The sequence below is a fragment of the Pseudophryne corroboree genome, chromosome 6 (assembly GCF_028390025.1).
Source record: "Pseudophryne corroboree isolate aPseCor3 chromosome 6, aPseCor3.hap2, whole genome shotgun sequence".
NCBI classification, from domain to species: Eukaryota; Metazoa; Chordata; class Amphibia; order Anura; family Myobatrachidae; genus Pseudophryne; species Pseudophryne corroboree.
This window is the reverse complement of record NC_086449.1, coordinates 715,530,120-715,546,025: the sequence shown is the minus strand read 5'-3', so window position 1 is coordinate 715,546,025 and position 15,906 is coordinate 715,530,120. Positions and strand designations below refer to the sequence as shown.

Genomic DNA, 15,906 nt, shown 5'->3' with positions numbered 1-15,906 from the left:
TCCACAGGGATAACATCGGGGTGTAGAGTAGGATCTTGATCTGAGGCACCGACAGGCGGAAAGCTTTGACTGTTCCCAAGATGCTCAGCGCAGCCTCCTCTCTAACCCCGCCTCCGTGCACAGGAGCTCAGTTGGTGAGTTGGTGCCTGCAGTGCAGGACACTACAGGTGGAGCAGCCCTGAAAAGAGCTTTTTTTAAAGAAGATTAGAAGACTTCAAGGGCTGCAGCATAGGCACTCCTAGTGCTAGATGTCATTCTGACATCTCATGCTGCAGCTCCATCACCTCCCCCCGCGGCGCTGTATACTCCTGCGCCCTGGTTGCAGGGGAATTACAGCGGAGGGCTCCGGTTCTTCTGGTCAGGCACACACACTTTCCGCAGCTCTCCAGGATCGCGTGGCCGCATCTAGGGAGGAGGTAAGAGGGTCCCCCAGGCGGGACCTGCTGCAAATCGCGATTCGGCGCGGCCATTAGGAGGCGGGCCGCACGCGCTGGTGTGTACACTGTGTTGGTTCAGGGAACCCACTAGACCACCAGGGCAGGGGCACAGGTCGGTTTTCTGTATAAACCATTTTATTATGGCCCACAGTACCCGGCGGTGAAGTCCAGCAAGGGGATAAGGCTCTGACCTGTAGCCCCTCCCTCAGCCCCAGAGCGCCTTTAGAGTAAATGTTCCCACCCTGGAGCTGCATCTCTCTCTCTCCTCACTCCCTGTCAGCGTTTGGGCACCATTACTACATGCTGTGCTGATTCTGGGACTGTATGGGCAAAGCCTCCTCTGTAAAGCCACCTGCATTATCAGCGCTGTGCATTTTACAGGACACTTAACTGACGATTTATTTCTCTGACGTCCTAGTGGATGCTGGGAACTCCGTAAGGACCATGGGGAATAGCGGCTCCGCAGGAGACTGGGCACAAAAGTAAAGCTTTAGGACTACCTGGTGTGCACTGGCTCCTCCCCCTATGACCCTCCTTCAAGCCTCAGTTAGATTTTTGTGCCCGGCCGAGAAGGGTGCACACTAGGGGCTCTCCTGAGCTTCTTAGTGAAAGTTTAGTTTTAGGTTTTTTATTTTCAGTGAGACCTGCTGGCAACAGGCTCACTGCATCGAGGGACTAAGGGGAGAAGAAGCGAGCTCACCTGCGTGCAGAGTGGATTGGGCTTCTTAGGCTACTGGACACCATTAGCTCCAGAGGAACCGAACACAGGCCCAGCCTCGGAGCTCGGTCCCAGAGCCGCGCCGCCAGCCCCCTTACAGAGCCAGAAGCAAGAAGAGGTCCGGAAAAATCGGCGGCAGAAGACATCAGTCTTCAACAAGGTAGCGCACAGCACTGCAGCTGTGCGCCATTGTTACTCAGGCACACTTCACACTTCGGTCACTGAGGGTGCAGGGCGCTAGGGGGGGGCGCCCTGAGCAGCAATGTAAACACCTTGGCTGGCATAAATACACCACATATAACCCCCAGGGCTATATGGATGTATTTTAACCCCTGCCAGAACTCACCAAAAAGCGGGAGAAAAGGCCGCCGAGAAGGGGGCGGAGCCTATCTCCTCAGCACACGGGCGCCATTTTCCATCACAGCTCCGCTGGAAGGACGTCTCCCTGACTCTCCCCTGCAGTCCTGCACTACAGAAAAGGGTAAAAAAGAGAGGGGGGCACTAATTTGGCGCAGTTTTGATACTAACAGCAGCTATAAAGGAAAAAACACATTTTATAGTGGTATTCCTGTCTATATATAGCGCTCTGGTGTGTGCTGGCATACTCTCCCTCTGTCTCCCCAAAGGGCTAGTGGGGTCCTGTCCTCTATCAGAGCATTCCCTGTGTGTGTGCGGTGTGTCGGTACGATTGTGTCGACATGTTTGAGGAGGAAAATGAGATGGAGGCGGAGCAATTGCCTATTATAGAGTTGTCACCCCCTAGGGAGTCGACACCTGAGTGGATGAGCTTATGGAAGGAATTGCGTGACAGTGTCTGCTCTTTACGACAGTCAGTTGACGACATGAGACAGCCGGCTACTCAGCTTGTGCCTGTCCAGGGGTCTCAAACGCCATCAGGGGCTTTAAAACGCCCGTTACCTCAAATGGCAGACACAGACACGGATACTGACTCCAGTGTCGATGATGAGGAGACAAACGTGACTTCCACTAGGGCCACACGTTACATGATTGAAGCAATGAAAAATGTATTGCATATCTCTGATAATACAAGTACCACTAAAAAGGGTATTATGTTTGGTGAGAAAAAACTGCCTGTAGTTTTTCCTGTATCCGAGGAATTAAATGAAGTGTGTGATGAGGCGTGGGTTTCCCCCGATTAAAAAAACTGATAATTCCTAAAAGGTTATTGGCATCGTACCCTTTCCCGCCAGAGGATAGGGCACGTTGGGAAACACCCCCTAGGGTGGATAAAGCGCTCACACGTTTGTCTAAACAGGTAGCACTACCCTCTCCTGATACGGCCGCCCTAAAGGAACCTGCCGATAGAAAGCTGGAGAATATCCTAAAATGTATATACACTCACACGGGTGTTATACTGCGACCAGCAATCGCCTCAGCCTGGATGTGCAGTGCGGGCCTGGCGTGGTCGGATTCCCTGACTGAAAATATTGATACCCTAGATAGGGACAGTATATTACTGACTATAGAGCATTTGAAGTATGCATTTCTATATATGCGTGATGCACAGAGGGATATTTGCAGACTGGCATCAAGAGTTAGCACGCTGTCCATTTCTGCAAGAAGAGGTTTATGGACGCGGCAGTGGTCAGGTGATGCGGATTCTAAAAGGCACATGGAAGTATTGCCTTATAAGGGGGAGGAGTTATTTGGGGTAGGTCTATCAGACCTGGTAGCCACGGCAACTGCTGGAAAATCCACATTTTTACCCCAGGTAGCTTCTCAACCTAAGAAGACGCCGTATTATCAGGCGCAGTCCTTTCGGCCCCATAAGGGCGAGCGGGCAAAAGGCGCCTCATTTCTGCCCCGTGGCAGAGGGAGAGGAAAAAGGCTGCAACAAACAGCCAGTTCCCAGGAACAAAAGCCCTCTCCCGCCTCCGCAAAGTCCTCAGCATGACGCTGGGGCTTTACAAGCGGACTCAGGCACGGTGGGGGCCCGTCTCAAGAAGTTCAGTGCGCAGTGGGCCCACTCGCAAGTGGACCCCTGGATCCTTCAGGTGGTATCTCAGGGGTACAAATTGGAATTCGAGACGTCTCCCCCTCGCCGTTTTCTAAAGTCTGCTTTACCGACGTCTCCCTCCGACAGGGAGGCAGTATTGGAAGCCATTCACAAGCTATATTCCCAGCAGGTGATAATCAAGGTACCCCTCCTACAACAGGGAAAGGGGTACTATTCCACACTTTGTGGTACCGAAGCCGGACGGCTCGGTGAGACCAATTTTAAACCTAAAATCCTTGAACACTTACATACAAAGGTTCAAATTCAAGATGGAGTCACTCAGAGCAGTGATTGCAAACCTGGAAGAAGGGGACTATATGGTGTCTCTGGACATCAAAGATGCTTACCTACATGTCCCAATTTACCCTTCTCACCAAGGGTACCTCAGGTTTGTGGTACAGAACTGTCACTATCAGTTTCAGACGCTGCCGTTTGGATTGTCCACGGCACCCCGGGTCTTTACCAAGGTAATGGCCGAAATGATGATACTCCTTCGAAGGAAGGGAGTTTTAGTTATCCCTTACTTGGACGATCTCCTGATAAGGGCAAGATCCAGGGAACAGTTGGAAGTCGGAGTAGCACTATCTCAGATAGTGCTGCGCCAGCACGGTTGGATTCTCAATATTCCAAAATCGCAGCTGATCCCGACGACACGACTTCTATTCCTAGGGATGATCCTGGACACAGTCCAGAAAAAGGTGTTTCTCCCGGAGGAGAAAGCCAGGGAGTTATCCGAACTAGTCAGAAATCTCCTAAAACCAGGCCAAGTCTCAGTGCATCAATGCACAAGGGTCCTGGGAAAGATGGTGGCTTCTTACGAAGCAATCCCATTCGGCAGATTCCACGCAAGAACCTTCCAGTGTGATCTGCTAGACAAATGGTCCGGGTCGCATCTTCAGATGCATCAGCGGATAATCTTGTCACCAAGGACAAGGGTGTCTCTCCTGTGGTGGTTGCAGAGTGCTCATCTTCTAGAGGGCCGCAGATTCGGCATTCAGGACTGGGTCCTGGTGACCACGGATGCCAGCCTGAGAGGCTGGGGAGCAGTCACACAGGGAAGAAATTTCCAGGGCTTGTGGTCAAGCCTGGAGACATCACTTCACATAAATATCCTGGAGCTAAGGGCCATCTACAATGCTCTAAGCCTAGCAAGGCCTCTGCTTCAAGGTCAGCCGGTGCTGATCCAGTCAGCCAACATCACGGCAGTCGCCCACGTAAACAGACAGGGCGGCACAAGAAGCAGGAGGGCAATGGCAGAAGTTGCAAGGATTCTTCGCTGGGCGGAAAATCATGTGATAGCACTGTCAGCAGTGTTCATTCCGGGAGTGGACAACTGGGAAGCAGACTTCCTCAGCAGACACGACCTCCACCCGGGAGAGTGGGGACTTCACCCAGAAGTCTTCCACATGATTGTGAACCGTTGGGAAAAACCAAAGGTGGACATGATGGCGTCCCGCCTCAACAAAAAACTAGCCTGGGTATCAAATTTGTAGAATTTAGCAAACGTGTTTGCCCCTGACCAAGTAGCTGCTCGGCAAAGTTGTAAAGCCGAGACCCCTCGGGCAGCCGCCCAAGATGAGCCCACCTTCCTTGTGGAATGGGCTTTTACAGATTTTGGCTGTGGCAGGCCTGCCACAGAATGTGCAAGCTGAATTGTACTACAAATCCAACGAGCAATAGTCTGCTTAGAAGCAGGAGCACCCAGCTTGTTGGGTGCATACAGGATAAACAGCGAGTCAGATTTTCTGACTCCAGCCGTCCTGGAAACATATATTTTCAGGGCCCTGACTACGTCCAGCAACTTGGAGTCCTCCAAGTCCCTAGTAGCCGCAGGTACCACAATAGGCTGGTTCAAGTGAAACGCTGAAACCACCTTACGGAGAAATTGAGGACGAGTCCTCAATTCTGCCCTGTCCGTATGAAAAATTAGGTAAGGGCTTTTATAGGATAAAGCCGCCAATTCTGAGACACGCCTGGCTGAAGCCAGGGCCAACAGCATCACCACTTTCCATGTGAGATATTTTAAGTCCACAGTGGTGAGTGGTTCAAACCAATGTGATTTTAGGAACCCCAAAACTACATTGAGATCCCAAGGTGCCACTGGAGGCACAAAAGGAGGCTGTATATGCAGTACCCCCTTGACAAACGTCTGAACTTCAGGAACTGAAGCCAGTTCTTTCTGGAAGAAAATCGACAGGGCCGAAATTTGAACCTTAATGGACCCTAATTTTAGGCCCATAGACAGTCCTGTTTGCAGGAAATGCAGGAAACGACCCAGTTGAAATTCCTCTGTAGGGGCCTTCCTGGCCTCGCACCACGCAACATATTTACGCCAAATACGGTGATAATGCTGTACGGTTACATCCTTCCTGGCTTTGATCAGGGTAGGGATGACTTCATCCGGAATGCCTTTTTTCTTCAGGATCCGGCGTTCAACCGCCATGCCGTCAAACGCAGCCGCGGTAAGTCTTGGAACAGACAGGGTCCCTGCTGGAGCAGGTCCTTTCTTAGAGGTAGAGGCCACGGGTCCTCTGTGAGCATCTCTTGAAGTTCCGGGTACCAAGCTCTTCTTGGCCCATCCGGAACCACGAGTATCGTTCTTACTCCTCGTTTTCTTATTATTCTCAGTACCTTTGGTATGAGAGGCAGAGGAGGGAATACATAAACCGACTGGTACACCCACGGTGTCACTAGAGCGTCCACAGCTATTGCCTGAGGGTCCCTTGACCTGGCGCAATATCTAGTTTTTTGTTTAGGCGGGACGCCATCATGTCCACCTGTGGCCTTTCCCAACGGTTTACCAACAGTTGGAAGACTTCTGGATGAAGTCCCCACTCTCCCGGGTGTCGGTCGTGTCTGCTGAGGAAGTCTGCTTCCCAGTTGTCCACTCCCGGAATGAACACTGCTGACAGTGCTAAGACGTGATTTTCCGCCCATCGGAGAATCCTTGTGGCTTCTGCCATCGCCATCCTGCTTCTTGTGCCGCCCTGTCGGTTTACATGGGCGACTGCCGTGATGTTGTCTGATTGGATCAGTACCGGCTGGTTTTGAAGCAGAGGCCTTGCCAGACTTAGGGTATTGTAAATGGCCCTCAGTTCCAGAATATTTATGTGTAGGGACGACTCCTGACTTGACCAAAGTCCTTGGAAATTTCTTCCCTGTGTGACTGCCCCCCAGCCTCGAAGGCTGACATCCGTGGTTACCAGGACCCAGTCCTGTATGCCGAATCTGCGGCTTTCTTATGAGCACTCTGCAGCCACCACAGTAGAGATACCCTGGTCCTTGGAGACAGGGTTATCATCCGATGCATCTGAAGATGCGATTCCGACCACTTGTCCAAGAGGTCCCACTGAAAAGTTCTTGCATGGAACCTGCCGAATGGAATTTTGCTTCGTAAGAAGCTACCATTTTTCCCAGGACTCGTGTGCAGTGATGCACCGATACCTGTTTTGGTTTCAGGAGGTCTCTGACTAGAGATGACAGCTCCTTGGCTTTCTCCTGCGGGAGAAACACTTTTTTCTGTTCTGTGTCCAGAACCATCCCCAGGAACAGCAGGCGTGTGGTAGGAACCAGCAGTGACTTTGGAATGTATAGAATCCATCCGTGCTGTTGTAGCACTTCCCGAGATAGTGCTACTCCGACCAACAACTGCTCCATGGACCTCGCCTTTATAAGGAGATCGTCCAAGTACGGGATAATTAAAAACTCCCTTTTTTCGAAGGAGTATCATCATTTCTGCCATTACCTTGGTAAAGACCCTCGGTGCCGTGGACAGTCCAAACGGCAGTGTTTGGAATTGGTAATGGCAATTCTGTACCACAAATCTGAGGTACTCCTGGTGAGGATGGTAAATGGGGACATGTAGGTAAGCATCCTTGATGTCCAGGGATACCATGTAATCCCCCTCCAGGCTTGCAATAACCGCCCTGAGCGATTCCATCTTGAACTTGAATTTTTTTATGTATGTGTTCAAGGACTTCAAATTTAAAATGGGTCTCACCGAACCGTCCGGTTTTGGTACCACAAACAGTGTGGAATAGTAACCCCGTCCTTGTTGAAGTAGGGGCACCTTGACTATCACCTGCTGGGAATACAGCTTGTGAATTGCCTCTAGCACAGCCTCCTTGCCTGAGGGAGTTGTCGGCAAGGCAGATTTGAGGAAAACGGCGGGGGGGGAGACGCCTCGAATTCCAGCCTGTACCCCTGAGATACTACTTGAAGGATCCAGGGATCCACCTGTGAGCGAGCCCACTGATCGCTGAAATTTTTGAGGCGGCCCCCCACCGTACCTGGCTACGCCTGTGGAGCCCCCGCGTCATGCGGTGGACTCAGAGGAAGCGGGGGAAGAATTTTGACTCTGGGAACTGGCTGACTGGTGCAGCTTTTTCCCTCTTCCCTCGTCTCTGTGCAGAAAGGAAGCGCCTTTGACCCGCTTGCTTTTCTGAAGCCGAAAGGACTGTACCTGATAATACAGTGCTTTCTTAGGCTGTGAGGAAACCTGAGGTAAAAAATTTTTCTTCCCAGCTGTTGCTGTGGATACGAGGTCCCAGAGACCATCCCCAAACAATTCCTCACCCTTATAAGGCTCTATGTGCCTTTTTAAAGTCAGCATCACCTGTCCAGTGTCGGGTCTCTAATACCCTCCTGACAGAATGGACATTGCATTAATTCTGGATGCCAGCCGGCAAAATATCCCTCTGTGCATCCCTCATATATAAGACGACGACTTATGTTCGCAAAATAGTATCCCTTTTTGACAGGGTTACAGACCACGCTGCAGCCGCACTATCTGCAGGTCTCAGTCTAGTACCTGAGTGTGTAAATACAGACTTCAGGATAGCCTCCTGCTTTTTATCAGCAGGTACCTTCAAAGTGGCCGTATCCTAAGACGGCAGTGCCACCTTTTTTGACAAACGTGTGAGCGCCTTATCCACCCTAGGGGATATCTCCAAGCGTAACTTATCCTCTGGCGGGAAAAGGTACGCCATCAGTAACTTTTTAGAAATTACCAGTTTCTTATCAGGGGAACCCACGCTTTTTCACACTTCATTCACTCATTTGATGGGGGAACAAAACACTGCCTGCTTTTTCTCCCCAAACATAAAACCCTTTTTTAGTGGTACTTGGTTTAATGTCAGAAATGTGTAACACATTTTTTATTGCCGGGATCATGTAACGGATGTTCCTAGTGGATTGTGTATATGTCTCAACCTCGTCGACACTGGAGTCAGACTCCGTGTCGACATCTGTGTCTGCCATCTGAGGGAGCGGGTGTTTTTGAGCCCCTGATGGCCTTTGAGACGCCTGGGCAGGCGCGGGCTGAGAAGCTGGCTGTCCCATAGTTGTTACGTCATCCAGCCTTTTATGTAAGGAGTTGACACTGTCGGTTAATACCTTCCACCTATCCATCCACTGTGGTGTCGGCCCACAGGGGTCGACATCCCATTTATCGGCATCTGCTCCGCCTCCACATAAGCCTCCTCATCAAACATGTCGACACAGCCGTACCGACACACCGCACACACACAGGGAATGCTCTGACTGAGGACAGGACCCCACACAGCCCTTTGGGGAGACAGAGAGAGAGTATGCCAGCACACACCAGAGCGCTATATAATGTAGGGATAAACACTATCACTGAGTGAATTTTCCCCAATAGCTGCTTGTATAAACAATATTGCGCCTAAATTTAGTGCCCCCCCTCTCTTTTTAACCCTTTGAGCCTGAAAATAACAGGGGAGAGCCTAGGGAGCTGTCTTCCAGCTACACTGTGAAGAGAAAATGGCGCCAGTGTGCCGAGGGAGATAGCTCCGCCCCTTTTTCGCGGACTTTTCTCCCGCTTTTTTATGGATTCTGGCAGGGGTAATTATCACATATATAGCCTCTGGGGCTATATATTGTGATTATTTTGCCAGCCAAGGTGTTTTTATTGCTGCTCAGGGCGCCCCCCCCCCCCCAGCGCCCTGCACCCTCAGTGACCGGAGTGTGAAGTGTGCATGAGGAGCAATGGCGCACAGCTGCAGTGCTGTGCGCTACCTTGGTGAAGACTGAAGTCTTCTGCCGCCGATTTTCCGGACCATCTTCATGCTTCTGGCTCTGTAAGGGGGACGGCGGCGCGGCTCCGGGAACGAACACCAAGGACGGGTCCTGCGGTCGATCCCTCTGGAGCTAATGGTGTCCAGTAGCCTAAGAAGCCCAAGCTAGCTGCAAGCAGGTAGGTTCGCTTCTTCTCCCCTTAGTCCCTCGTTGCAGTGAGCCTGTTGCCAGCAGGTCTCACTGTAAAATAAAAAAACTAACATATACTTTCTTTCTAGGAGCTCAGGAGAGCCCCTAGTGTGCATCCAGCTCGGCCGGGCACAGAAATCTAACTGAGGTCTGGAGGAGGGGCATAGAGGGAGGAGCCAGTGCACACCAGATAGTACCTAATCTTTCTTTTAGAGTGCCCAGTCTCCTGCGGAGCCCGTCTATTCCCCATGGTCCTTACGGAGTTCCCAGCATCCACTAGGACGTCAGAGAAATAGGTATTTCACAGGATATACTTATTGTGTATTTTTCTCTGTGATTTTCAGTCACTGTATACCTCCTGAAACCTCTGTTTGTACTCTCACGCTGCACAGGGGGTTCTGGGTTAGGTATTATACTGCTGATATTGTACTGTGTTGCCTGTGGTTCACGCTTTCATATTATGTCAGCTTCAAGGGGCAACGATTCTGTGGCTGATCCCGCAATACGCGGTGGTGATGTCACAGACACATTGGAGGAAAACATAGCAGCGGAGGGTTCAGTTTCTGGGGGTTCTCTACCCCCCCAGTAGGTCTGTAGCAATGGGGGTACAAAACGACCCGCCTTGGGCTATTTTCTCTACTTTACTAAATACGCTAGTAACTAGACTTACACACCCTATGGGACCTGTACAGCCACATATTGTCCCTGCGGTTAACCCTCCATGGGCAGATCTCCTGTCCACTTAGTTACAGCAATTGAATCACTCATTAAACAAACCAAAACCTAACCCTCGCCCACCTAAGACCAAGTGGTCCTCTAAGCGGGCCATTACTTCCTCACAATCCACCCATGTTTCAGACACTGCGTCTGAGGAGGATGGCGTGTATACTGACCCCTCAGACACTGACCCAGATGCTTTTGATGGGGAATCTGTTTCTCAGGTGGATGTTCCTGACCTATTAGTGGCTATCCGGCTGATTCTTCAAATTGATGATGACCCAGAACCTGTTGTTACCTCTAAGAAACCTGATAGATTCAAACGTCAGAAGGTTACTAAATTAGTTTTACCTCATTCTGACCACTTAGTTGACATGCGTCAGGAATCCTGGGAAAATCCAGGAAAGAAATTCACACCTCACAAGAAAATGCTGGCTCGCTATCCCCTCGCTGCGGAGTTGAGTAAAAATTGGTAAACGCCACCGCCGGTGGATTCGCAAGTGTCTCGGCTAGTGGTGTCCTCTGCGCTGTCTGTAACTACCGTCACCTCTCTGAAGGAACCGACGGATACGAGTGTGGAGGGTTGCTTAAAGGCTATTTATACCCTTGCGGGAGCTGTGTATCGGCCCGCTACTGCGGCTACTTGGGCTGCAGATGCTATTGATGCGTGGGCCCAGGAGGTGGAAGCAGAGCTGCCGTCCAATTTTTCTGATAATGCTAGACAATGTCTTTCGTATATTGTCACAGCCTCTCATTTCATTAAGGAGGAAGCTTCTGATGCCGGTGTTCTGGCGGCCAAGGCCTCTACTACGTCCATTCTGGCTCGCCGGATTCTCTGGTTACGGTCCTGGTCTGTGGATTTGGACTCTTAAGAAAACCCTGGAGGTGCTCCCTTTTAAGGGGAACATCCTTAAGAGTACTCCCCTTCGTTTCTTTCGACCTCCAGGTAAAGCAAAAGGTCAGGCGTACCCGAAACAGGCACGCACTTCCAAAACCGCTAAGCCCAAACCTAAACGTGCCTGGGCTGCCCGTCAGCCTGCTTAAAATCAGACAAGTCCACTGCATGATGGGGCGGGACTCCCCCTGGGGGATCCCAGGGTGGGAGTCCGACTTCTAAGGTTTACCCAGGTATGGCTGAAGACCACTTCCGACGCCTGGGTAAGGGAAGTAGTCACTCACGGATATGCCATATCCTTCAGGAATCGTCCCCCTCATCAATTTTGCCTGACAAACATGGCTTCGGATCAGGTGAAGGCAAAAACTCTTCATTTGGTGGTACAGTCCCTCCTGGACACAGGAGTGATAGTGCCGGTGCCTCTGGATCAGAGAGGCATGGGGTACTATTCACCGCTGTTCCTAGTTCCGAAACCGAATGGTTCCTCTCGGCCCATTCTCAACCTCAAGTCTTTGAACAAATTTGTGAGGGTCTCCAAGTTTCATATGGAAACTCTTCGCTCTATTGTTCTGGCTTTGGAGCCATATTCCTATTGCCATGTCGCATCAGCAATACCTGCGGTTTGCTATTGGCAACCTCCATTATCAATTCCGGGCCTTACCTTTTGGATTGACCACGGCTCCGCGAGTCTCCACCAAGGTCATGGCGGTGATGACGACCCTGCTCCGCCCGCAGGGTGTCAGGATCCTACCATATCTGGACGACTTGTTGATCCTGGTGAATTCTCCAGAAGTTCTCCTCCGTCATCTGGATCTGACGGTCCAGTTTCTGCAAATCCACGGGTGGCTCATCACCTGAAAGAAATCTTTGCTGGTCCCTGCTCAGAGCATGGGGCACCTGGGGGCATTGTTGGACACTCACATCCAGCGGTTGTTCTTGTCACAGGAGAAGGTCCTGAACCTTCGGGACAGGATTCAAAGCTTCCTCTCTCGTCTGCGAGTGTCGATACACTCGGCGATGCAAGTACTATGCCTCATGGTGTTGGCTTTCGACATGGTAGAGTACGCTCAATTTCATTCCCGCCCTCTGCAGAAGATGATTCTTGCCAAGTGGGACGGCCTACCTCACCGGATCAGGTCTCAAATGATCTCCTAGTCTCCAGAGGTTCGTCTGTCACTGAGCTGGTGGCTACAGGACCAACGATTGAGCAGGGATCGTCCCTTCTGGATCTCCAACTGGGTCCTCCTGACTACGGATGCCAGTCTGAGGGGTTGGGGCGCGGTGTTTGAGCAACACTCTCTTCAGGGTCGGTGGACCAGGGAGGAGTCTCTCCTCCTGATTAAACATTCTGGAATTGCGGGCGGTGTTCAATGCTCTGAACCTGGCCCATCATCTGATACAGAACAGGCCTGTTCAAGTACAGTCGGACAACGCCACCACAGTGGCGTACATAAATCAAGGTGGCACTCGAAGCCGCATGGCAATGATGGAAGTATCCAGGATTCTTCAGTCGGCGGAACACCATCTGCCAGCCATATCGGCAGTGTTCATTCCAGGGGTCCTCAACTGGGAAGCGGACTTCCTCAGTCATCAGGACGTTCACGCCGGAGAGTGGAGCCTCCATCCAGAAGTATTTCAACTCCTAATGGATAACTAGGGCCTTCCAGACGTAGACCTGATGGCGTCTCGACAAATTCACAAGGTTCCTGTCTTTGCAGCAAGGACAGGGGATCCTCAAGCAGCGTTCATGGACGCACTGGCAATTCCATGGAACTTTCAGCTGCCGTACGTGTTCCCTCCGGTGTCACTCCTGCCCAGAGTAATACGGACGTTCAAGCAAGAAGGAGGAACCCTACTTCTGATCGCTCCTGCGTGGCCCAGACGGCATTGATTCTCCGATCTACAGGGCCTCTCGCTAGATCGTCCCCTTCTACTTCCACAACGACCAGACCTCCTCGTTTATGGCCCTTTTTATTTACCAGGACTTGGCCCATCTGGCTTTGACGGCATGGTTCTTGAAGCTTCCGTCCTGAGGGCCAAGGCTTTTTCTGAGGAGGTTGTTCAAACTATGTTGAAGGCCCGTAAGCCGGCTTCTGCTCGGATTTACCATAGGGTCTGGAATACTTACTTTACTTGGTGTGCGTCTCACAATCATGACGTTTTCAAGTTTAGCACGGCCAAACTGTTGGCCTTCCTACAACAGGGCCTGGACTTAGGCATTCGTCTGGCCACCCTCAAGGTTCACATTTCTGCCTTGTCGGTTTGGTTTCAGAGAAAGATTCAGGGAATGTTGCGGATTCAGCCTCCTTATGTACCTCCTGTGGCCCCATGGGATCTGTCAGTGGTTCTGGAGGCCTTGCAAGAGTCTCTGTTTGAACCTCTTGCCTCTGCTGACCTTAAGTGGCTTTCCCTTAAGGTGCTGTTTTTGCTGGCTATTGCTTCAGCTAGAAGGGTCTTGGACTTGGGTGCCTTATCCTGTAAGTCCTCCCATTTGATTTTTCACCGTGACCGGGCGGTTCATAGAACGCGACCGGGTTTTTTACCCAAGGTGGTGTCTTCCTTCCACCTTAACCAGGAGATTGTGGTTCCGGCCTTTAATTCTCCTGTGTTGTCTTTCAAAGAGAGGTCTTTGGATGTGGTGCGGGCTCTCCGTATCTATGTGAAGAGAACATCCTCCATTAGGAAATCTGATTCTCTCTTTGTACTTTTTGGTTTTCACAAACGTGGCTGGCCTGCGAATAAGCAAACCCTGGCCAGATGGATTAGAATGGTGATTGCACAAGCTTATGTACAGGCTGGTCTTCCAGCTCCTGCTACCATCAAAGCCCATTCTACTCGGTCGGTTGGACCTTCTCTGAGCGGCCCGCCGTGGTGCGACCCTTGAACAAGGCGGCTACGTGGTCCTCAGTGAACACGATCATAAGGTTCTATGCCTTCGATACTTCCGCCTCCCAGGATGCTTCCTTTGGACGCCGGGTTCTTGTGCCCGCTACAGTGCGTCCCCTCCTATGAGGAACTGCTTTAGGACATCCCCAATGTTATCCCTGTGGAACCCAGTGCACCCCGCTGCAGAAAAGGAGATTTATGGTAAGAATTTACCGTTGTTAAATCTCTTTCTGCGAGGTACACGGGGTTCCACAGGGCGCCCACCCTGACGCACTTAGCTTCTTTGGGTTTGTATGGCATTAGCTGCTGATGCCTTCTCCTGTCGTGAAATGTGGTGTAAGTGGCTACTAACGGTTGTCGTCTCTTTTACCTGCTACTGCATTGGACTGGTTAACAAAACTGAGCTCCTGTGCACGGAGGCGGGGTTATAGAGGAGGTGGTGCTGAGCATCTTGGGAACAGTCAATGCTTTCAGCCTGTTGGTGCCTCGGATCAAGATCCTACTCTACACCCCGATGTTATCCCTATGGAACCCAGTGTACCTCGCGGAAAGAGATTTAACAACAGTAAGTTCTTACTATAAATCTCCTTATTCTGTATCCACCAGATCCGCACAGCCGGAAGAAAAAGTCTCGGTCTCTCCTTCCCATTAGCACCAACAAAGATCATCGTTCCAAGGAAGAGCAGCATAAGGACTGTGTGAAACTGGCGGCAGCTTTATGTTCCAAAGGAGATACGACTGTGACTGAAAGTAAACATAGATGAAACTTGCCAGTCCTGCATAGCTAGTTGTCCTATAGATAATAAATGGGGCTTTGCACCTTAAGATAACTTTATTTGTGTACATGCTCGCTTTCATCTTTGTGCTTTTCATCCTTGTGTTTTTATGAGAAGGCAGAGTTGTGTATTTTTGTTTTTCTGTGAGGCAAAATTAAGCTACTTTCTGTATCCAGAACACACAGCAATACTATGTAAAAAAAACACCTGTTTGTTAATATAAAGACATGGATAAAAAGTACAGAATGATGGAATGATTGCTAAAGGAAGAAGGCCATTTTGAACTGGCCCCAATCTAGATGTTTTATGTGTGCTTTCAGTAAATGGGTCCCCCTCCTTTTTGATTCATCACTCATTGTAACAGTATTCTGTGATGGAATATAAACGTTAGTGGAGGTCACTGATGACATGCAAAACAGGCGATGCACAGCGCTAAATACTGCAGATGATGTGCCTCAGTCTGTGCAAGCTCCAGCAAAGCATATGTGTTCTAGATGGCATTCTGTGGAATGGCAGACGCTAGAAGAGAGGAGTTGGGCACAGTGAATTTGCACTCTGCAGAGTACAGTATAATGGGGTATCTGGCTTTCCACAGTAGTGCAAAAAGCAAATTTCAATTTGTGGAGTATGATGATTGAAATGGGTTATAGGAATGTAGAAGGCACGTGTATAGGCAGAGCTGGTTTCTTCATGTACACTAGGATCTATTCTGTACATCCATGTTGCACTTTGTTGAAGTACTTTCTTCAAGATACACTCACAGGTGCCACATGTAATAAAAATAATCCTGATATTCTCTCTGATTATTTTAAGCCATAACAGAATCTAGCCAATATTTTAGGGAGTAAGGAGACATTGGCGCAGTACTTTTCTGGAGATTTTTCATCATCACCGTAAACCAAGGTATCTTCTGAGCTCAGAGAGCAGGGGGGTGGTGTCTATCTGGGCACATCACTGCAAAACCAGGCTACTCCTGAGCTCAGAGAGCAGGGGGAGTCTATCTGGGCACATCACTGTAGAACCAGGCATCTCCTGAGCACAGAGAGCAGGGGGTGTCTATCTGGGCACATCACTGCAAAACCAGGCTTCTCCTGAGCTCAGAGAGCAGGGGGAGTCTATCTGGGCACATCACTGCAAAACCAGGCTTCTCCTGAGCTCAGAGAGCAGGGGGAGTCTATCTGGGCACATCACTGCAAAACCAGGCTTCTCCTGAGCTCAGAGAGCAGGGGGTGTCT

The 15,906-nt window shown here is 50.5% G+C and overlaps 1 protein-coding gene across 5 annotated transcripts in view; it reads left to right on the top strand.

Moving 5' to 3' along the window:
• GEMIN5 (gem nuclear organelle associated protein 5) overlaps positions 1-15,906 on the top strand; it is a 305,616-nt gene that overhangs the window by 205,979 nt on the left and 83,731 nt on the right. For all 5 annotated transcript variants that reach the window (XM_063928370.1, XM_063928371.1, XM_063928368.1 and 2 more), the window contains one exon: positions 14,502-14,645. In XM_063928370.1, the coding sequence (XP_063784440.1) occupies positions 14,502-14,645 (144 nt within the window). The remainder of the gene's footprint in view (positions 1-14,501; positions 14,646-15,906) is intronic.